The sequence below is a fragment of the Schistocerca gregaria genome, chromosome 6 (genome assembly GCF_023897955.1).
Source record: "Schistocerca gregaria isolate iqSchGreg1 chromosome 6, iqSchGreg1.2, whole genome shotgun sequence".
NCBI lineage: Eukaryota > Metazoa > Arthropoda > Insecta > Orthoptera > Acrididae > Schistocerca > Schistocerca gregaria.
In genome coordinates, this window is record NC_064925.1 from 192,813,958 (window position 1) to 192,837,391 (window position 23,434).

General features: G+C 43.4%; 1 protein-coding gene across 1 annotated transcript in view; it reads right to left on the bottom strand.

Moving 5' to 3' along the window:
• The window catches only part of LOC126278800 (formin-like), a 246,586-nt gene that overhangs the window by 48,511 nt on the left and 174,641 nt on the right, over positions 1-23,434 (bottom strand). Inside the window, exon 13 of the mRNA XM_049979073.1 lies at positions 14,935-15,064. Coding sequence (XP_049835030.1) covers positions 14,935-15,064 — 130 coding nt within the window. The remainder of the gene's footprint in view (positions 1-14,934; positions 15,065-23,434) is intronic.

Consider the following 23,434-nt stretch of genomic DNA (forward strand, 5'->3'; position numbering starts at 1 on the left):
AATGCCTTTTTTGCCATAGCGAGTCTGCTTTTGATGTCCTCCTTGCTCCGTTCGTCATTGGTTATTTTACTGCCTAGGTAGCAGAATTCCTTAACTTCATTGACTTCGTGACCATCAATCCTGATGTTAAGTTTCTCACTGTTCTCATTTCTACTACTTCTCATTACCTTCGTCTTTCTCCGATTTACTCTCAAACCATACTGTGTACTCATTAGACTGTTCATTCCGTTCAGCAGATCATTTAATTCTTCTTCACTTTCACTCAGGATAGCAATGTCATCAGCGAATTGAATCACTGATATCCTTTCACCTTGTATTTTAATTCCACTCCTGAACCTTTCTTTTATTTCCATCATTGCTTCCTCGATGTACAGATTTAAGAGTAGGGGCAAAAGGCTACAGCCTTGTCTTACACCCTTCTTAATACGAGCACTTCGTTCTTGATCATCCACTCTTATTATTCCCTCTTGGTTGTTGTACATATTGTATATGACCCGTCTCTCCCTATAGCTTACCCCAACGTTTTTTCAGAATCGTTAACAGTTTGCACCATTTTATATCGTCAAACGCTTTTTCCAGGTCGACAAATCCTATGAACGTGTCTTGATTTTTCTTTAGCCTTGCTTCCATTATTAGCCGTAACGTCAGAATTGCCTCTCTCGTGCCTTTACTTTTCCTAAAGCCAAACTGATCGTCACCTAGCCCATTCTCAATTTTCTTTTCCAGTCTTCTGTATATTATTCTTGTAAGCAGCTTCGATGCAAGAGCTGTTAGGCTGATTGTGCGATAATTCTCGCACTTGTCTGCTCTTGCCGTCTTCGGAATTGTGTGGATGATGCTTTTCCGAAAGTCAGATGGTATGTCGCCAGACTCATATTCTACACACCAATGTGAATAGTCGTTTTGTTGCCACTTCCCCTAATGATTTTAGAAATTCTGATGGAATGTTATCTATCCCTTCTGCCTTATTTGACCGTAAGTCCTCCAAAGCTCTTTTAAATTCCGATTCTAATACTGGATCCCCTATCTCTTCTAAATCGACTCCTGTTTCTTCTTCTATCACATCAGACAAATCTTCACCCTCATAGAGGCTTTCAATGTATTCGTTTCACCTATCTGCTCTCTCCTCTGCATTTAACAGTGGAATTTCCATTGCACTCTTAATGTTACCACCGTTGCCTTTAATGTCACCTAAGGTTGTTTTCACTTTCCTGTATGCTGAGTCTGTCCTTCCGACAATCGTATCTTTTTCGATGTCTTCACATTTTTCCTGCAGCCATTTCATCTTAGCTTCCCTGCACTTCCTATTTATTTCATTCCTCAGCGACTTGTATTTCTGTATTCCTGATTTTCCCGGAATATGTTTGTACTTCCTCCTTTCATCAATCAACTGAAGTATTTCTTCTGTTACGCATGGTTTCTTCGTGGCTACCTTCTTTGTACCTATGTTTTCCTTCCCAACTTCTGTGATGGCCCTTTTTAGAGACGTCCATTCCTCTTCAACTGTGTTGCCTACTGCGCTATTCCTTATTGCTGTCTCTATAGAGTTAGAGAACTTCAAACATATCTCATCATTCCTTAGAACTTCCGTATCCCACTTCTTAGCGTATTGATTCTTCCTGACTAATGTCTTGAACTTCAGCCTACTCTTCATCACTACTATATTGTGATCTATATCTGCTCCTGGGTATGCCTTATAATCCAGTATCTGATTTCGGAATCTCTGTCTGACCATGATGTAATCTAATTGAAATCTTCCCGTATCTCCCGGCCTTTTCCAAGTATACCTCCTCCTCTTGTGATTCTTGAACAGGGTATTCGCTATTACTAGCTGAAACTTGTTACAGAAATCAATTAGTCTTTCTCCTCTTTCATTCCTTGTCCCAAGCCCATATTCTCCTGTAACCTTTTCTTCTACTCCTTCCCCTACAACTGCATTCCAGTCGTCCATGACTATTAGATTTTCGTCCCCCTTTACATACTGCATTACCCTTTCAATATCCTCATACACTTTATCTGTTCATCTTCAGCTTGCGATGTTGGCATGTATACCTGAACTATCGTTGTCGGTGTTGGTCTGCTGTCGATTCTGATTAGAACAACCCGGTCACTGAACTGTTCACAGTAACAGACCCTCTGCCCTACCATCCTATACATAACAAATCCTACACCTGTTATACCACTTTCTGCTGCTGTTGATATTACCCGATACTCATCTGACCAGAAATCCGTGTCTTCCTTTCACTTGAGCCTTTGCATTTCCCTTTTCAGATTTTCTAGTTTCCCTACCACGTTCAAGCTTCTGACATTCCACGCCCAACTCATAGAACATTATCCCTTCGTTGATTATTCAATCTTTTCCTCATGGTAACCTCCCCTTGGCAGTCCCCTCCCGGAGATCTGAATGGGGGACTATTCTGGAATCTTTTGCCAATGGAGAAATCGTGACACTTCTTCAACTACAAGCCCCATGTCCTGTGGATACACGTTACGTGTCTTTAATGCAGTGGTTTCCATTGCCTTCTGCATCCTCATGTCGTTGATCATTGCTGATTCTTCCGCCTTTAGGGGCAATTTCCCACCCGTAGGACAAGAGAGTGCCCTCAACCTCTATCCGCTCCTCCGCCCTCTTTGACAAGGCAGTTGGCAGAATGAGGCTGTCTTCTTATGCCGGAAGTCTTCGGCCGCCAATGCTGATTATTTATCAAAATTTAGGCAGTGGCGGGGATCGAACCCGGAACCGAAGACGTTTTGATTATGAATCAAAGACGCTACCCCTAGACCACGGGTACACCCTTACACGTGTCAAAAGAAATGAATGTGGAGACGAACTAAAATTGTTGTACATTCATGCACTCGAAATGACTGTACAGTCACACTATCTCACAAGTGCTAAAACCAGTTAGGAGAGGAAGTAGCTATACATTAAATTAAAAAACAGAAGAGCAAAAATGAAGGACAGATAAATGTGACTGGCTGACAACTACAAAAAACTTGGGGGAACCAGACACACTGTTTACACATTGAAAATATCTTCCTAAAATCTTGTTAAAAATGTTGGACAATACACAAAACTTTGAAACTAAGCAAATTCATTGGAGCATTGCTTAAAATAGAGGGCAGATATTTTGGCAAACTCGCCACAGTCTGCAGGTCAGCAAATAAAATGCAATCCAATAAGATATGGTGCACAGTGATCTGCACACCACAAGCACCACACATTGGATGGTCCTCTTGCTGGAGTAATAATTCATGTGTCATGGGGCTGTGGCCTATGCAAAGTTGGGTAAGAAGAATCTCATCCTGTTGATCTAGCTAGAAGGAGGTATGCCATGGGTGAGTTGTTGGGTTAACTACACAGAGATTGTTGTCAGGCACTTGCAGCCACTTGTCTTCCCATCAACACATGACCTTGTACCTCAACAGAGAGTTGATTGCCTGCTGGGAGATGTCACACTGAAATATCTGAGGATCACGACAAGCCTCCTTGACTGCTAGATCCACCCTTTCATTCCCCAGAATTCCCATGTGCCCAAGCACCCAGCCAAAAGACACATCCTTCCCCAGTTGTCATAATTGGAGGAGGGCATCCTGGATGACTTTATCTGGTGGATACGAACATTGGAGAGAGCAAAGAGCACTCGGCTAATCTTAACAGACAAGAAATTAACACCAGGAGAATGTCTCATCTGCTCCAGTGTTCTCAAGATATTGAATGAGACAGTAAACTCTGGAGGCAGTATGACCTTGATGCCCCAATCTGGGAAAATGACAGAGCAACCAACAGAGTCTCCTTGCTTAGACCCATCCATAACAACAGATAAATGGTCATGGTACTCAGATAAAATATCCTATGTAATCAAAAGTATCTGGACACGCCCAAAAACCTATTTTTCATATCAGGTGCATTGTAATGCCACCTACTGCCAGGTACTCCATATCACCAACCTCTGTAGTCATAAGACGTCATGAGAGAGCAGAATGGGGTCTTCCACAGAACTCATGGACTTCAAACATGGTCAGGTTGGGTGTCACTTGTGTCGTACGCCTGTAAGCAAGATTTCAACACTCCTGAACATTCCTATATCCACTGTTTCCAATGTGAAGGAACACATACAGCACAAAAGCATACAGGCTGACCTTGTCTGCTGACTGACAGAGACCGTCAACAGTTGAAAAGGTTTGTAGTGTGTAATAGGCAGACATCTATCCAGACAATCACACAGGAATTCCAAAATGCATCAGGATTGACTGCAAGTGCTATGAAAGTTAGGTGGAAGATGAGAAAACTTGGATTTCATGGTCGAGTAGCTGTTCATAAGCCACATATCACACCATAAATGCCAAACAACACCTTACTTGGTGTAAGGAGAATAACCACTGGATGATCTAACTGTGGAAAAACATTTTGTGGAGTGACGAATCACAGTACACAATGTGGTGATCCAATGGCAGGGTGTGGGTATGGCAAAAGCCCGGTAAACATCTTCTACCAGCATGTTTAGTGGGAACAGTAAAATTTGGAGGCAGTGCTGTTACAGTGTGGTCATGTTTTTCATGGAGGGGGCTTGCATCCCTTGTCATTTTGCGTGGCACTATCACAGCACAGGCCTACATTGATGTTTTAAGCATCTTCTTGCAGCATACTGTTGAAGAGCAATTCGAGGATGGCGACTGCATCTTTCAACATGATCGAGCACCTGTTCATAATGCAAGGCCTGTGGCAGAGTGTTTACATAGCAAAAACATCCCTGTAACAGACTGGCATGCAGAGTGTCCTGACCTGACTTCTTTTGAGAACCTCTGGGATGTTGTGGAACACCAACTTCGTGCCAGGCCTCACCTACTGAAATGAATACATCTCCTCAGTACAACACTTCATGAAGAATGGGCAGTCATTCCACAAGAAACATTCTGACACCTGACTGAATTTGTGCCTGTGAGAGTGGATGCTGTCATCAAAGCTAAGTGTTGGGCAACGCCATATTGAATTCCAGCATTACCAATGTGGGTCACCACAAACTTTTAAGTCATTTTTAGACAGGTGTCCAGATATTTTTGATCACAGTGTATCATAGAATATTGCATTAAAAATGGAAGCATGGGTGCTATCTCTCCTGTACCGCACCAAATCTAAAATCACTATGGCCCTCTCCAGTACCCAGGGCAGCAGATGGTTAAAACCCTGGATTTGGGGTCAGACTGGCTCCACACTGAGTGACTCCAGCACACACTGCACGCAGATCCCCAATGGAATCGTAGCTCATGGACAACTGGAAAACAGGGATTTCAGATGTGGACAAACAACAGTATGGTGTGTGGATGATATTGGAGCTCCAAGTAACTTACATGCCTGATGCACCATAAGGAGTAGGCACTGGATGGTAAGAGGGCCTCATTGACCCCTACACTGTGCAACCATAGTCCAGCTGCTAATGCACAAAAGACCAATAAAACTAAATGAGACCCGTCCTGTCCACTCCCCAAGACTTGTGGCTAAGGCACTTGATATTCAGTGCTTTCAGGATTCTGGCTTTCAGGTCTCTAAGGTGTGGCTGACAATCAGGAGTCAAAAATGAGGCCCAGAAACCACACAGTGTCTCTAAAATGTAGGATGATGTCCTCCATATTCAAGGCAGGCAAATTAGAAAGATGATGTGAACGATTAAAACGAACACACACACACCTACCTCCGCACTGTAAGTTGAAACTGACAGCTCACGGTTGCAACACTGGAGGAGGAACAAAAAACAGCAAAACTGGCTAGAAATAAGGAGAGCTGTACAGGACTCCTTACTGTTGATGTCATACTGTTGATGGCTATGGCAAAGATGGTATCACTTAGAACACTGCCCTGAGGAACACCATTCTCCCGCTCAAATCAATCAGACAGTGTGTCACCAACTCAGATCCTAAAAAAATGCTGAGACAGGAAAGACCATGAGAAATGGGGAGGTGGCCACAAAAGCCAAATTGATGCAGTTGTGTGAGAATACGGTGTCTCCAATTAGTATTGTATGCCTTACTTATATCGAAGAATATACCAATACAGTGATGCTTACAGAGGAAAGCCTGCTGAATAGCCGCCTCTAGGAGGGTCAGATTGTCAACAGTGGACTGAAAGCTTTGGAATACACACAGAGTGGCTAAGGAGTTGCCTGGTCTCTAACAACCAGACCAGGTGATGATTAACCATTTGCTCCATGGTCTTTCCTGCACAACCCATTAAGGTGCTACTCTGATAACTACTGGAGCACGTGCAGTCCTTTCCTGGTTTTGAGGAGAGGGGTCAGAATTGCCTTCCTCCACGAGATGGAGGAGTTGTCTGTCTGCCATATTAGATTAAAACATTTGAGGAGGATTTCCTTTGATGTTGCCGACATCTCAAAGCATGCAGTACTGGATTTGGTCATGACCGGGTTCAGTGTCATGAATCTCAGTCAGTACCGATTCGAGCTCCACATGGAGAAAGACGAGTTGTAGGCCTCAGAACTGTTGGACATGAAGTTCAACTTTTCCCTCCCTACAGTCACATGATAGTGACGAAACGCTGAATCCTGGCTTGCATTTTCAATAGTTTGTGCAAAATGTTTGACCAGCATCTGAGCAATGTCTCTGGGTGTTGTTTGGAGGCACCCCTGTTTCAGCACTGCTGCTATTGGTAAATGCCTGCATTTACCAGAAATCCTCCAGATGGATTTCGAATACTTTTATAGAAGAAGTGGAACGATTGATGTAGTCCAGGAGTGCTTGCCATGACCTTTTCTTACTGTCCTTAATGATGCGTCAAGCCTTGGCCCCCACGACTTGAATGGCCCTAAGGCTGTCTGCTGTCAGTTGGCATTTAAAATGTCCTGGATCATGGAATTTCACTCATCTTTCCAACAAGGTACTGGTTGCCTCCTAAGATGACCTAAGGACTGTGGGATGGAGAGGTCAGTGGCACACTGGATTACTTGTGTGATGTGGTCCCCCCAGCCTTGGACGATGTTGCAGTGTTTGAACGCAGCTAGCTGGCTGAAACGTGTGCAATTAGCCCTGCTGACCACCCATTTTGGAGGCTTGACTTCAGGTGGTGAGCCATTTAGTAGGTGAAGAGGGACTGGGAAGTCGTCACTGGAATGAAGGTCATCAGTTACCTCCCACTGAACAGTGTTGGCGATGGTGGGAGAACAGAAAGAGAGGTTGACGGCTGAGAATGACCCAGTAGCAGTAGAGAAATGTGTGTGAGTACCCATGTTGAGGATGCACAGCTCGTGAGACATCTCGAGTCCCTTCAAAACCCAACCCCAAGAGCAAGTATTGGTTGAGTCCCATAGGACATGTTGGGGGGAGGGGGGAGGGCAGATGAGTGGTATGCGTTAGTGACAAACACTGCGACACGTCCCTTAGCCCTTTCCCTCGATAGGTCGTCCTTGTGGTATACCGTATATCCCTGTAACACAGGGGCATCTGTATCTTTGAAATGTGTTTGTTGTAACCAAAAGCACAAGGGACATGCCAGTGCTAGGAGTTTCAGTTCCTCCACATGAGTCCTGAATCCATACATGTTCCATTGTAGTATGAAAGCCATGTCATAAGTGCGGTTTCAATTTACCGCTATCTTTGCACCGAGGAGGTGAAGCACTTTAAGAACAAGGGGGAATGGATGGGCTGCATGGATCCAAGGCATCTAACTTGATGATATCCTCCTCATCAGTGAAACAGGAAAGAATGACATCTGACTGTGCTCGCAACAGCTTTTTACCTGAACGCCTTGAGTCTTTCCCTGCACCCATCCCTTCTAGGATGAGGGGAAAAATGGGGCATTTGTAGCACTCTGCTTTTCTTGTAGCTTCTGGATGCTCACTGCGGAACTGCTGTTGGTCTTTCCTGATGCAGCTACCTGGATTGCTTCGTCCTTACTCTTTTCCCTTGCAGTTGATCCAGATCACCAGAGATGGGCAGTTAGTCACAGCGTCATGAGTGGCTTTTCCCCAGTTCCTGCAGATCACTTCACCTCCACAACTCACGGTTGTATGGCCAAAATACTGGCCTTTATAGCACCACATAGGGTTTGAAATGTAAGGCTAAACATTAAGTCAAAAGAACCCCGCCATAAAACGTTCAGGCAGTGTCAGAGAATTGAATGTGACAGTGAAAGTGGCAGCCTTTTCAGTTATTCCATTATTCCTGCACATTTGTTGCTCCACATTGACTATTCCCTGGGTTGTCACTCCTTGCTTCAGTTCTGCTATGTCCATGTCCATGATATCTCAGCATGTGACAACACCGTTACTGGAGTTGAGAGAGGTGTGCATCTCAACAACGGCATCATGGTCACCCAGATTCTGCAATTTCTTAAGAAAGTCTACCTGCTTTCATCTGTTAGTTTCAACCAACGATGAGCAATTACACGATTGTTTTATAGATTTTAATGTTCCAGCAAGGCCTTACAAACTCTTATCAATATAAAATGTCCCCTCCTTCCTCTTTATCACCAGAAACACACTGTTATTCATTACTCCATGAGCCCTGTTACTACAGTCCAAAGTATTCTTAGTATGAGGAGGACTAGCACCTCTCTTTCTTTTGGATAAATAAGTGTGAATACTCCCAGGCAGTACACCCTTCCTACTGGGAGGAGAAGATAATGATCTCAAGGGTTCCACCTTGGTCCAATTGGCAGCTAGGGAAATAATGGTCCACTAAGACAGAGCCCTTATACATCTGATGTCCCAATAGGTTGCCTGCTCATGACTGTTCCATCCCAACAGCCACACATCCCATCAGCACACAGCGCGCCTTGAGATTGTGGGGCTTTTTATAGAGGTTTATCCTGTCCTCTCGATCCAGGCGGTCAAGCCAAGATCCCCATTTCCTGAGACACACAACATTCCACCAGCGAGTCATGCTGTGGTCACTGAAGCATGCCCAGAGCTTATGGTGACAGGGGATTGGCGGCGCTTACCAGTCCCCAGCTCAGGAACCCCAGGGTCGCCAATCCCATACCCAGCAAATCAGCCCCTTAGGGTGGTAATGATGAAATGCTAGATGCTGGCTTGCGTTATCTGTTGTTTTTGCAAAATGTTCAGCCAGCTTCTGAGTGAGGTCTCTGAGTGTCATTTGGAGACATGGCTGTTTCACAACTGCTGCTATTGGTAAACGGCTGCCTTTACCAGCAATCCTTCTGATGGCTTCCAATACTTTCATATAACAAGTGGAAAGGTTAATGGAGACCACAAATGTGTGCCACAGCCAGTTTTTGCTCTCCTTAATGATGCCTTGAGCCTTGGCTCTCGTAACTCAAAAGGCAGTGAGGTTGTCCACAGTCAAGCAGCATTTAGACCATGTGTCCCAGATGGCTGAATGGCACACTTCTGTCCACCAAAGTACGGATCCCCTCCCAAGATAAATGAAAGATTGTGGTATAGACACATCAGCAGCATGATGGATTACACAAGTGATGTGGTTCACCCATTCCTGGATGTTTTCACGGCGTTTGTCGCTGGAATGAATGTTGTCAATGAACTCCCAGTGAACACAGTCAATGAAAGCTGGATAACAGAGAGAGAGGTTGACGGTCAAGAATGATCCAATAGCAGCACAGAAATGAGTGGGAGCACCAGTGTTTAGGATGCACAATTCTTGAGATGTCAGGAGGCTCTGCAAAACCCAACCCCAAGAGCAAGTAGAGGTTGAGCCCCACGGGACATGATGGGCATTGAAGTCTCCCAGTAGGAGAAATGGTCAAGGGAGCTGTTCCATAAGATCTATGAGACCCTCAGACTCTCCTGCATCCAGTGTAGGTAAATACAGAGAGCAAAATGTAAGCCTGCGATGTGCATGAATTTCAACTACTACTGCTTTCAGGTCAGTAGCCAGGGGGAGAGCAGAAGAATGGTGTGCATTAGTGACAAACACTGTGACCCTTCCCTTGGCTCTTTCCCTCCCCCCCCCCCCCTCCCCCCCCCCCCCCTACACACACACACGTCATCCTTGCAGAATAGCATCTAGACCAATAGAACAGGGACATTTGTATCCATAAAATGTGTTTCTTGTGAACACAAGCACAAGAGGCATGCCTGTGCTGGAAGTTTCAGTTCTTCCACACGAGTCGTAAACCCACACACGTTCCACTGTAGTATGGGAGCCATGTCATCGGCATGGTTTTAATTTACCTCTATCTTTGCACCGGGGAGGTGAAGCAATTTTGAGGGTGAGGGCAAGTGGAGGGACTACCTGGATCTAAGACATCTAACTCCATGATGTCATCCTCTTCAGCTAGATGTGTTAGAATGACATTGATGGCGCCCAGGACAGCTTGTGATCTGAACGTCTGCATTCTTTCCCTGCACCATGTCCCATCGTGGATGGGGGGAGCAGGGGGGTGGAAGGGGGCATTGAGAGGCACTCTGCTTTGTGTATGCTTTCTGGATGCTCACTGCAGAATTATTGTTGGTCTTTCCTGTTGCACCTGTTTGGATTGCTTTGTCCTTAATCCTTTGCCCTGGAATCTATGTGTGCAAGTACAGGTGCTTGTGGTGGATACAGGCTCGCTAGACATCATCTGCATTGGAGCATCCACCTTGTCAATAGGTTTCTGCACCGTGGAAGAAAATGAGGTGGCAAAGACAGTGGGTTTTGTCATCATACTCTTGTTTGGCTTCAGCATAGGGGACTTGCTTGGTCACTTACTTCCTGTATTTTGTGTTCCTCAGTAAAAATTGGGCAGTCTCTGCTCCAGATTGTGTGGTTCCCAGAGCAGTTGACGCAAATTGCTGGAGATAGGCAGTCAGTCCCAGCTTCATGAGCTGCTTTTTGACACTTCGCACAGATTGCTTCACCTCCAAAACTCACGGTTGTATGGCCAAAACGCTGTCATTTATAGTACTGAAAATGGTTTTGTATGTAACATTGAACATTAAGTCAAAGAAACCATACCATAACACGTTACGGCAGTGTCTGAGATCTGAATGTGACAATGAAAGTGGCAGTCTTTTCAGTGTTCTTCACTTTTGTTGTTCCACATTTACTATCCCCTCAGAAGCCCATTCTTGTTTCAGTTCCACATTGTCCATGTCCATAATATCACCCAGTAACAATGCCCTTGCTGAAGTTGAGAGAGATGTGAATCTCAACAATGACATCATATTCATGCAGTTTGTGACTTTTTAAGAAGTTCCACCTGCTTTGACCTGTTAGTTTTAATCAACAATGAGCAATTATGCAATCATTTTATAGATATTAAAGTGCCAGCAAGGCCTTCCACACCAATATGTGTATATAGACTGTTGACGCTTTTTCAAATGACGCTGGTATCTGTACAGATATCACTGGTGATCTTGCAGCTCTCGAAGAATGCAGTTATAATGAAATCTATACCTTTCGCTGCCTACAGGCATTGATAAATATCAATGGGGACAGTTGAAAAATGTGTGCCCCGGCTTCCCCTTCTTCCTCTTCATCACCAAAAAAACATTATTACTCACCCTGTTACTGAAGACCAAAGTATTCTTAGTATTGGGAGGACTAGCCTGTCTCATTCTCTTGGATGAATGGTTGTGAATACTCCCAGGCGGTACATCCATCCTGCTGGGTGGAGAAGAAGAAGATTTTGAGGGTTCCATCTCAGTCCCATGAACAGCTAGGGAAATAAGGGTTGATTCAGATAAGGCCCTGCATGCCTGAATAAGCCTTATACAACTGAGGTGCGACAGGTTTCCCAGAGGTTGCTCGCTAATGATTGTGTCAGCTCAACAGCCATGTGTCCCATCAGCACACAGCATACCTTGAGACTGAGGGGTTTTCTATAAAGGTTTATTCCACCCTCAAGATCTGGGAAGTCAGCCAAGATCCACATTCCCATAGACACACATTGTTCTACTGCTGCATTGCATGATGGTCACTGAAGCATGCCCAGAGCTTACAGTGACGGGACTGACAGCGCTTATGAGTCACTAGCTCAGGAACTCCTGAGTCACCAAGCCCATGCAGCAAATAGATGCTGAGCACCTGAGGGTGGCAATATCAATGCAATATCAATGACTAAGAGTGTTGTAATGTATGTTAAGAGAGGTGGGATTTTTATTTATTTTACCAAATACTCAGCTCTGAGGATGAAGATGTACAGCAAAGATGGATAAAATTCAGGAACACTATACAGTACATCTTACATCAATATGTGTGAGCAAGGTTGTAAAGGCTACAGATAACCCACCATTGTTCTATAGCTGTGTTAAGAAGTTGCTATGAAAGCAAACAATACTCCATCACATATTTAAGCAAATTCAAAGTTGTTTGGAAAACAAAAGCAAACCAAATCCAAAATTAGTTTAAAGAGAGCAACAAGAAAATCAAATCAGTGAATTCAAAAGCTTGATTTTGCCTAACAGCCTGAATAACAATCTTAAGAACATTTGATGTTCTGCAAATCAGTAAGGAAATCAAAATCATCTCTTCAGTTACTCCGTGATATCAAATCAGAAGATTGCGAAGAGTAGATCAAAATAGTGATTTTGGTCTTCCAAATTTGTTTTCCACTCAGGAAATTGGTCAATCGTCTTATTATCACACAAAGGCTGAAATGGCAGGTATGGTAGATATGAGATAGCAACAATGGAAGGAGGATAGAATGCTACTTACCACAAAGAGGAAGTACAGAGCTGCTGGCAAGTACAATGAAAAAGACTGCTTAAATATTAAGCTCTCAGACAAGGACTTTCTTGTGAAGTAGGAAACACACACAAATTCAAACAAGCACAACTCACATGCACCCATGGCCTCTGTCTCTGTGCACTGGAGACTGTCGGGATGTGTTTTCTATATCTGAAAAAGAACCTCATCTGAAAGCTTAACATTTTTAGCAGTCTTTTCATTTTGCCTGCCTACAAATCAATGCCTCCTCAATGTGGTGGGCAGCAATCTATCCTCTCCATTTTATTAACAAAGTAGGAAAACATAGTTTGCCACTTACTGTAAAGAAGACACTTGAGCTTGCAGTCAGGCACAATTACAAGACACTCACATAAAGCTTTCAGTCATAGTCTTCATCAGCAAAAGAGAAACACATACCATTCATAACACACAACCAAGCACACCTCATGCACACATGACCACCAACTCCATCATCTTGGGCCGGAATGCAACTATCAATTGGGGTGCAAGCAGCAATCTGGAGGGGCAGAGAAGGGATAGTAGAGTGTGGGTGGAGATATATATATATATATGAGAGAGAGAGAGAGAGAGAGAGAGAGAGAGAGAGAGAGAGAGAGAGAGAGAGAGAGAGAGAGAGAGAGAGAGAGAGAGAGAGAGAGAAAAGCTGTTCGAAGGAGTGTGTTGGAACTAGAATGCCAACAGGTGCAGCATCAGAAAGCTGTTGGGCAGGGAGGTGGAGAAAACAGTATTTCCATTTTATTGTTATGCCACCCAGGACTTTCCACTCTTAGATATTGAGGTAAGTGACAGCAGAATAGAAAATAAACTAAAACTGATCTACACAAGAGAGCCATCTACACCTGTGTGATTCTACAAAGATTAGGTAAAATAACTTTACTACAGCACTGTCAGCTACAAAGGATACTTAGGGATTGGGGAAAAAGTCCAGTCATTCCTGTTTTAAAGAAGTGTCACCAGACAGACACAATTACAGACCCACATCACTGACATCAATTTGTTATAGACATAGGGAACCTGTATTATATTCATACATTGTGATCTTTTTCGAGAACAAAAATGTGCCGTATAAAAATCAACATGAATTCTGAAATTTAGATCTTGCAAAACATAGATTTCACTTTTCATACATGAGAGTGGCATGGACAATTTTACCCTGGATAAAGCTGTGCTCTTTGACTTCAAGGTGTTGTGTGCTGCTGTACTGTCATGTAGTGAACAAAATATGCACTTACTGAGTATCAATACAGATTTGTGATTGGTTTCACATCTCCCTTGCACATAAAAGTAATTAAGTTGTACTTAAAAGAAAAAATAACATATGTAAAACTAATTTCAAGGGTACCCACAATACAACACAACAGGTATTCATGAGTTAATGGTTAACATTTTTGTCTGTAGGAAGTTTATGATGACAGAAGACTGTAGAGAAGAATAGGAAAACTTTGTGAGGTTCAGTGATTTGTGTAGGACTGGCAGTTTTGAATATATATAAACTGTACATGTTGTGCATGAATAGGTAAAGAGATGATTTATTGTTCAGTTACAATATTGGCAACAAATCACTGGGGGCACCAACTACAGTAAAATACCTAGAAATAACCACTCAGAGCAACACTTAGTGGAATAACCACATAGTACAAATCACAGAAAGAGAAGATGCCAGGCTGAAATTCACTGAGAGACTCTTAAGAGAATGTAATTCATCCACAAAAGAAGTAGCTTACAATACACTTGTTGGACCAGTTCTTGAGTATTGCTCATCAGTTAGATTGAAAGAAGTGACAGAGATATCAGACAAAGAGAGGAGTGTTTCATCATGAGATTGTTTAGTAAGCCTGGGAGTATAACAGAGATGCTTAACAAACTCAGGAGGCACTTACACGAAAGGCATTGTACATCACAGAGAGGCTTACTGTCTAAATTACAAGAATGTAATGAAGAATCAACCTATAAATTAATTCCTTCCACATAATTCTCCTGTAATGATCACAATGATAAAATCTGAGAAATTAGAGCTCATACAGATTTTTACTAACAGTCACTTTTAAAATGATCCATTTTTGAATGGAATAGGTAACAGAGGATAATGCAGTCATAACAGAATTATTCACTCCCACACACTGTCAGGTGAAATGTAAAATACACATTTAAATATCTACATATTCATGGTAAAATATCAGTATTATTTAAAGACTGCTCATTTTACAATTGTCATGTAAGTTATTTGTGTAAAACACCACGAAATTATCATCAATATCAAAATATATATGATGGTACCTGTCAAGTCCCTCTCTAGTTTTTGTAAGTCAACAGTGAGGTCTTCAAAATTAGCAACTGCTGCCCTTTCAATATCTCCTGGTTCAGGTACAGGTAAAGCCATTTCAGGATTTAATGGATCATCACATTTCTAAAAACAAAAATTCAAAAGGATGTTAATGGTAATATTACAGATGTTGACCATATTAAAACTTATGTTATTAGCAAAAGTTTACACAAGTCATTAAAATTTCAGAACAGATGGTGACGTATAAACAAAAAGCCCAACATGACAATTAGTGTATGCAGACCTTCATCACCAGCTCTACTGTCATGAGGTGTCCTCAGAAATACCTTGCAGAATATCATTTCTGCAAACAACCCCAGCTGGTAGTGCAGGACCCTTTCAGGTACAAAGGAAGATCTACTTATATTTTTGGAAGAAAGACAGTGACACCTGTTTACAAACTGTAGCTTTGTGTTCACTCTAGTTAGCATTTTCATCTGTTCATACTAATAGACTCTTCACTGAGGAAGAATTCATGTCTGTTCCATTTAAGTTTAAAAATATTATGCATTTTTAAATTTTGAGCTAATCAGCCTAGAATACTTCAGTTTTGGATAGAATGATCTTCAACATTACACTATATGCCCATTTTAATAGGCCGCATGTCAGCACTGATATTGCCAGATGTCAAGTTAATTGGTTTTGTGCTTTAGTACAGCTGGAGGTCATCAACATGCATATTGTATTTACAATGGGACAGAACTAACGTCACAACACTGACATACAATAAGGAGAGAGTGAGACCTAATACCAGATTTTGGAGGACGTCTGATGTCTCCACTGTGACTCTGTGGCGCTGGACGTGGCACGTGAGATACCGGGTACAACTGAATCTATAGCTCTGCACTTTGAGATAAATTTGGACTGTTAAATATGGAAAATAAAATGTAAAAGTCAACAGTGTTAAAATCTAAAAAGCTCGTGATAGTCACCCTTTTGTCTTTACTAGCTCCAGGTCATCTATTACTCCTACAAAAGCAGATGATGTGGTATGTTTGTGTCGGACATACCAACATAATAACATTTTCCCAATGTTCACTCTGAGCAGAATATTACAACATTAACACATTTGCACATTTTCTTACATTCATTATCATCATGTTCTGTCTTTACATCATCATCATAATAATATCAATATATATAAAATTATTCCTGATTCACTGCAAACTTCTTCTGTGCACCAACTGAGAAGAAACAGTGGAGGGGAGGTGCAAGAAAAAATGGTTCAAAGAAAGATCACTCACATACAGGCAGCAGCATTGCAAGTTACACATGGGAGGACAACAGACAATGGGTAGGTGGCAGAAAAGACAAAGGTTGGTTAGTTAGTTGAATGATTAAAGGAACTGAACTATGAGGCTGTCAGTTCCTCCTACATGTAACAGGCAAGGCAACGAAACTGCACATCATCAAAGAAAGGCCTAGTGTACATAACCTAAGGAAAGAAAACACCAAGGTCTACTGAAGGTCAACAAAGCTTAGATAAAGGACAAAGAAAGAAGAAGTATAGGGGAAAGAAAGACAGGCGGATGAGGTCCCCTCCTGGGAGCAGCCAGAGGAGGTGCGACAGGGACATAGCTTCCACCACTTATCAGTGCCACCCCACTCAGTACCTAGAAAAGACCAGCGACACAGACAGTGCAAGAGAAGCACAGGAGAACAGAGGAAGATCATCAGGACAAACAGAACATGTGAGAAGCAGGAAGAAGAGTAAAAGAGTGAGTAGGGAGAGGTCTGGGGCAGAACACTACCTGTTCAGGGCAAAGGAGGCAACATGGTGGCCTGTCAGCTCCTCAATGGGTCACCAAGGCTGAGGTACCCTCCCTTAGAGAGGATGGTAAAAAAAACCTTCACAAATAAACTATAAACCCAGGTCATACACTCAGGCATTGCCTACTAACACTGCAGTGAGTCAGTCAGATTAAGAGTCCACTGCAGCGTGGTTAGGTTAGGACAGTCCGGCACAATGTGGACCACCACCACACGGGCACCACAATAACAGAGTGTAAGTCCTTGCAATGAAGAAGATGACCATGAGTTGTATGTCCGATGTGGATCCAGCAAAAGGTGATGGAGTCCTTGTGAGAGGCCTGCATGGAATACCTACAGAATTTTGTGGTCTCATTTATAACCCATAGCTTGTTTGGCAAAGTCATAATATAACATTTCACACTCCAAAGCCTTAGAACTTGATGACAAAATACTGATCAAACATCTGATTTCATATACTGATCTCAAGAGACAGCTTGCTGGTTGACAATTTGGCCAGCCTCTCAACGAGTTCATTCCCCAGGATCTCAACATGACCTATGGTTCAGATGAGGACCACTAGGTGTCCATATTGTTCAAGGGCAAAAAGTGAATGTTGGACAGTCAGGACCAAGGGATGAAGAGGGTAACACTGATGAAGAGCTTATAAACTGCTGAAAGAGTCACTATGGATGAGGAAGGACTCAATGTTGCAGAAACAAATATGCTCAAGAGCACAAGAGATGGCTACCAACTCTGCAGTGAAAACAGTGCAGCCATCTAGCAAGGAGCAGAGCCCATTACATCTTCAACGAATCTAACCAAAGCCAGTGTGAGAATCAACCATCGAGCCATCAGTGCAGGGTACTATTGAATCTCTAAACACACCAAGAAAGGAGAAAAATAGATGGTTAAGGCCTCAGGATGAGCCATGTCTTTCAGATTTTGTGATAGATCAAGACAGAGCTGTGGTCAAGAGATAAACCACAGAGGTGTACATGAGTGGGGTCAGAGAAGAGGTGGAAGAGGGTAAGCTGGAGTTCAGAAAAAAGGGACCAGATGTGGACAGTGATCATAACCCCAGACCTGGGCTGATGATGGGTCAGGTGGAGCTCCTTACCCAGTAGTTCAGGTGCTCTGGGGAGCAGTGAATGCAGAACATACAAGCGATCAGCTGTTGGTGGCACAGAACCCGCAATGGAGAAACCCCTACCTCAACACGGAGGCTGAACACAGGGCTTGTCCAAAGGGCACCAGCTGACAGTTGTACCTCACAATGTGGTATCAGGTCCTGCATCTGTAATATTGAAGGTGCCACTGAGTTGTATGCGAGACTCCCATATTCTAGAGGGGACTGGACCAATGCTGTATAGAGCTGTATTAGAGTATCAAAGTTCATGCCCCAGTTGGTGTACTTGAGATCTCAATGATCATTGGGGTGTGACCAATATGTTCACTTCAGTTGACAAAGATGGGAAAGCTATATCACTTGGGCATCAAAGCCTAGTCTCAAAATACAATGAAATCACAATGAGGGATTGGCCAACAAGTTAACAGATCTGGATGTGGATGAACTGTACAGCAACAGAAATGTATAATGTAGGTCACACAGCCAAAAATTGGAAGCCACTGAGTGAGAGCCAAAGACTGCACTCTATGTATTGCTCTTTGCTCCTTGCTCTTTGGGTTCAGCAATGCCCATTGTGGATGAACCAAAATAAATTCAGAAATCATCAGTGTGCATAGAGAAAGACACCATTGGCTCTGCAGTAGTCACCAGGCTATTGATAGCCACTAAAAATAGAGAGGAACACTAAGCAGAACCCTGCAGAACCCCTTTCTCCTGCAGGGAGGATCTGCTATGGGAGATGTCAACCTTTAACTGAAAATGTGACAGGAAACTAAGTTCTGGATGAAAATCGGGGGCCAGTCATGAAGGTCCCACTCACGTAAGGTGGCAAGGATGTGGTGGCATCATGTGATATTGTAAGCCTTATGTAGATCAAAGAAGACTCAAACAAGGTGTTGACACTGGGAAAAGGCCATTTGAATAGCAGGCTCCAGATGGATTAAATTATCTGCAGCAGACCAGCCTCAGTGAAACTCACCTTAGGTCAAAGCCAAAAAGGTCCCGAGATTCAAGGATCCAATACCGTCTTAAACACACCATATTTTCAAGTAACCTGCAGAATACATTGGTTAATCTCACTGGATGATTGCTGTCCATCTGAAGTGGCAGTTTACCATATTTCAAAACTGAAGTAATGACACCTTCCTGCCATTGGAAAGGTAATTCTCTCTCATTCCAGAAATTGTTAATAATGGCAAATATATGACGTTGGCTAGCCACCAGTAATTGTTGAAGCATTTGGTTGTGCATGCGGTCTGGTCCAGGAGCTATTTCAGGTCAGAAGGCAAGCGTGTTGCCAAATTTTCACTCATAGAGGGTGTTGTAGAGCTCCAGCAGGTGGGGAATCAAAGATAAAGAGTGCAATTCCAGATGGTGTTTCAGAAGGTGAGTGGATAGTGAGACTGACACAGAAGCCTGCGTGAAATGCCAAGCAAAATAATCAGTGACGGAGTCCAGGCTGGTTGAAGATAACACCATTCAGCAAAGTTTCTGAGACAGTAGCCAAAACTGCACCTTATCCTTGTCCATACCTACAAAGAGAGAATATTTCGCCACATGACTGCAACATATTCCCAACAAGCAAGTCCATTTCTGGTATTTAACAAGATAACAGGCCCAAGTATGAAGCTTTTTAAATGCCAGTAGGTGGTTGAGAGATGGATGGTGTTTGTAGTATTGGATTAACAGCCACAGAAATTTTGTAGGTCCACCAAGGAACATTCTTATGTGAGGGAGAGCCCAAGGAAGAAGAAACTTTTGAAGCAGCTCCTAAAAGGATGGCATTGGTCAGACTCCATAGGGACTCATCAACATTATCATGTATTGGAGACTGTAGAATGGAAATGCACCCAAATCAGCATTAGTAAAGGCTCACCTGAGAGAGCATACAGGTGAGTGATGCTGAAGAAAGTATATGACAGTCAGAAAATGATTGCTGTTGTACAAATAATCATGAACTTCCCATTGAATGGAGGGGAAGAATCCAGGGTTACAGATGGAAACATTAATGGCCGAGAAAACACTGTGTGTCACACGAAAGTGTGTGGGGTTTCCAGTGTTGAGGAGAAAGACCGAGCCCTGCCAGGAGGTCTTCAACAATCCTGTCACAATAAGTGGTCACAGTAGCACCCCACAGAGGATTATGAGCATAAAAATCCCCAAGGAAGAGGGGAGGGAGCTGTTTAAGTAAGGAGGGAAAGAAGAGCTGCAATCTCCGGAAGCCAGTTTAGGCTTGGGGAGGGGAAGGGGGAGGGGGGGGGAGAGATAAATATTACATGTTGTTGCCACAGAGTCTAAATTGATCCAAAAAGCCACTGCTTCTAGCTCAGTATGAAGAGGGACCCAGAAACTAAATGTCTGTATGAACCAACATACAGAAACCACCGGAGGCTTGCAAAGGGTTGATCCATTTCTGGCAGAAGGCTTGGGTACTACAAAAAGACAGCAAATGACTAGCCACAAAATGAGATTCTTGTAATACAGCAGAAGCTATGGAGCAGAGAGAGAGAAAGAAGAGACTGAAATTGCTGAAGGTGGTGATAGTAACCATTGCAGTTCCACTGGAGCAGAGTTTGACTTGATAATGGGTCACGAGCAGTCATTATGCTGAGTCAGTGCCCATCACTGGTTAAGGTGAAGTGACATCCAGGAATTTAAGATTGTATCAGGTTAAGAGGGAGGAAGTGACATGCCTTGCATTGTTGGGGGGAGGGGGGGGGGGTGGCCTGAGACTTCCTATGGATGGTGAGAGGAAGGGTCATCAAGAAAAGAGCAAGTCAAAGCAACATCAGGCTCCAGAAGAGAACATGTGTCCTCAGGGGCCACAGAGTAGGAATCCCATATCCAACTCAAAGTAAGAGGCATCTTCTTGTGGAAATGCTGCACAGGAAAGGTGGGAAGGGTTCCTAGAGACAGTTTCATCCTCAGCAGATTCCAGAGAAGAGGGTTTCTTCTGTGGCTGAGGAAAAGGAGGGGTTTTGTGAGGGAAGCAAAGGTAGACATTAAAGATACCGGATGGAGTCAGTTGAATTTCTGTTGGAGTAGGATAGATGGTTGAGAGTTTTGAATTCCTTAATCTTCTTTTCCTTTTCATATTCTGGGCAATCCTGTGAGCAAGGAGAACGTAAGCCAAAACAGATGACACGCTTGGGCAGTGGGGTGCAAGGACTCCGCACATGGAGAGGGCAGCTGCAGTCGCTGCATGTAGGATTCACCTCACATCACGAAGATGTATTAACAAAATGGTGACACTGGAAACAGTGCATGGGAGGTGGGATACAAGGTTTCACGTCTCAACAGTAAGACATAACTTTTTTTTCTCTTAGGGTATCCCCCTCAGAAGCCAGGATATAAGTGCCAGTGTTGAGATGATTGTCCTTAGGATCTCCCTGGACTTGCAAGGTGAAATTAACACTACACCTAAGTTACTTGTCAGATTGCAGGCGGTGGTCTCTGTTGAAGTTAATGCTATGGATCAATGAATGGAAAACCCAGGATGGAATGTAACAGTATTACCAGAAGGACAGTTGCTACTCAACATACAGTGCAGATGCTGAGTGGCAGATAGGCACAACGAAAAAAGTGTGCCTATATCTTGGTATCTCCACTATATGGTGAGAAGCAACTTTCCTTCTGATAACACTGTTAGTGCTATGAATTATATTTAAGGACTTCTGAGGAGTGATGCTCACCAGTATGTCTCCTAAACACTCGCGAGCACAAAGGGAAACTGACTGACAGTGTTTTTAATCAGGCAGCTTCAGCAAAACTTATCTTCAATATGATCTACAAAAAGGGGCAAACAACATGGAAAGGATTTTGCCCTAAGCTGACGGGCCTAGCCCTCCTCCCAGAGAATGACCAGGGAGTGGAAGGCCAGGGAAGAAAAAGCAGAAACAGAAAGAGAACAGTTCCTGTCTGAAGAAATGGCCACTGAAGAGTAACCAGAAGTATGGACCTGAGCAAATTTCATGTGCAGATTGTCTGCCCTGGTACCACCCAGTCTGATCAAGGGCTCACCCATGGACACCACCCAGTTGCAGCAAGGGCCACCTGGCACAGTGATCAGTGCTGAGAGTTCTGATGACCCAAAAAAATGAGGAACTAGTCTTAGGCATGCAGGAGGCAGTGACAGCTTAGGTACAAGATGTTTGATCCCTGTGTTCTTAGGGGACTCAGACAGATAGGTTTGTAACAGTCCCACTGCACTGACTGTCTATATGTGCTGGTAACCAGGTAAGGGAAGGGATTATGGTGGAGTCAGAAGGGGAAAGGAGGGGCAGAGCAGAGCCCACGCCAGAGACACTAGGAAAGGAGTTTTTTCCCAATTGACTTCTACTATGGGAACAATTGAGAAAGGAAGGTCAAACCCCAAAGAAGACAAGAAAATGCTGTAACAAGGGAGAGTGGAAACACGAGACATAAGAGCAAAAGGGAACAGCAAAACCAAGGGAACCGACAGGTTGTCATAATGGAAAAAAGAAAGAGAAAGAGAGTGGGGCAAGAAGGGGAGGAGTGAATATGGGGAAAGGAATGCAGCCTAGGAGAGAAGAAAAGGCTACAATAGCCTGGGGTCCAGAGCACACCACACATGTACCCAAAAAAGAGCTGTGGACCCCCATGGGGAGGGGGAAGGAGGGGGGGGGGGAAGAGGAGAGGCATTGAGGGAGGGAAGATTTGTGGGAGGGATAGGAAAGGGGGGAGTAAGAGAAACAAAGTATATAGATGGAGAGAATGGGAGATGAATTATCAACTTACCAATTTAGTGAGCTGGTCTCACTTGGGAGGGGGAGATGACTGAGAATGAGGATTTAGGTGATGTGGGTGTCACTGGCCATAGTTTGCTGGTGGTCAAATCTCAAGGATGAATAGCTGATTAGTAATGGTCATACAAATAATGGGGGTAATAGATAAAATAAATAAATAATAATTAGGTGGAGTTAACATACAACAAGGCTGCTTATTCATGTGGCCCTGTACTGGTGACAAGACTGGAGTAGTGATGTGTAGGCTGTATACATGAAACAAATGTACTACTATACTATTTCTTTGCATTTTCTGTAAACATGAGCCATCATGGAAAGAGTTTTTGAAGCAGCTGTGAGGAGGTTTAAATAGAGTATTTTTAGAGTAAGCAGGCTGTGTAACAGCATTTTGAAAGATTTTGTAGAGAATATTGCTTGTCTCTAAGCAAAACGCGAAATTCTCTATGCCTAATAAGACAGAGGTTTTAATTTGCCTGTTCTGGCATATGCTGGTATTGAATAATGATGGACTGGTTGGTTGGTTGGGTGTGGGATTGAAGGGACCAGACTGCTAAGGTCATCGGTCCCTTGTTCCACGATAAAATCACACGAAATAAAAACTGTCAGTCGTTAAAAACGGAGAACTGGGACAAGGGACGACACAATACAAGAAAGACAGACAAAGACCAGACAAAGACCAGACAAACGGAACTAAAATCACACCGAGTGTGAAGGTGGTTGGCCGACCATGAAAATAAGGAAAAGCCAACCACCAAATGACATTAAAACCCACAGTTTAAAACCACAGGCCAAAGGCCCAAGTCAATACAG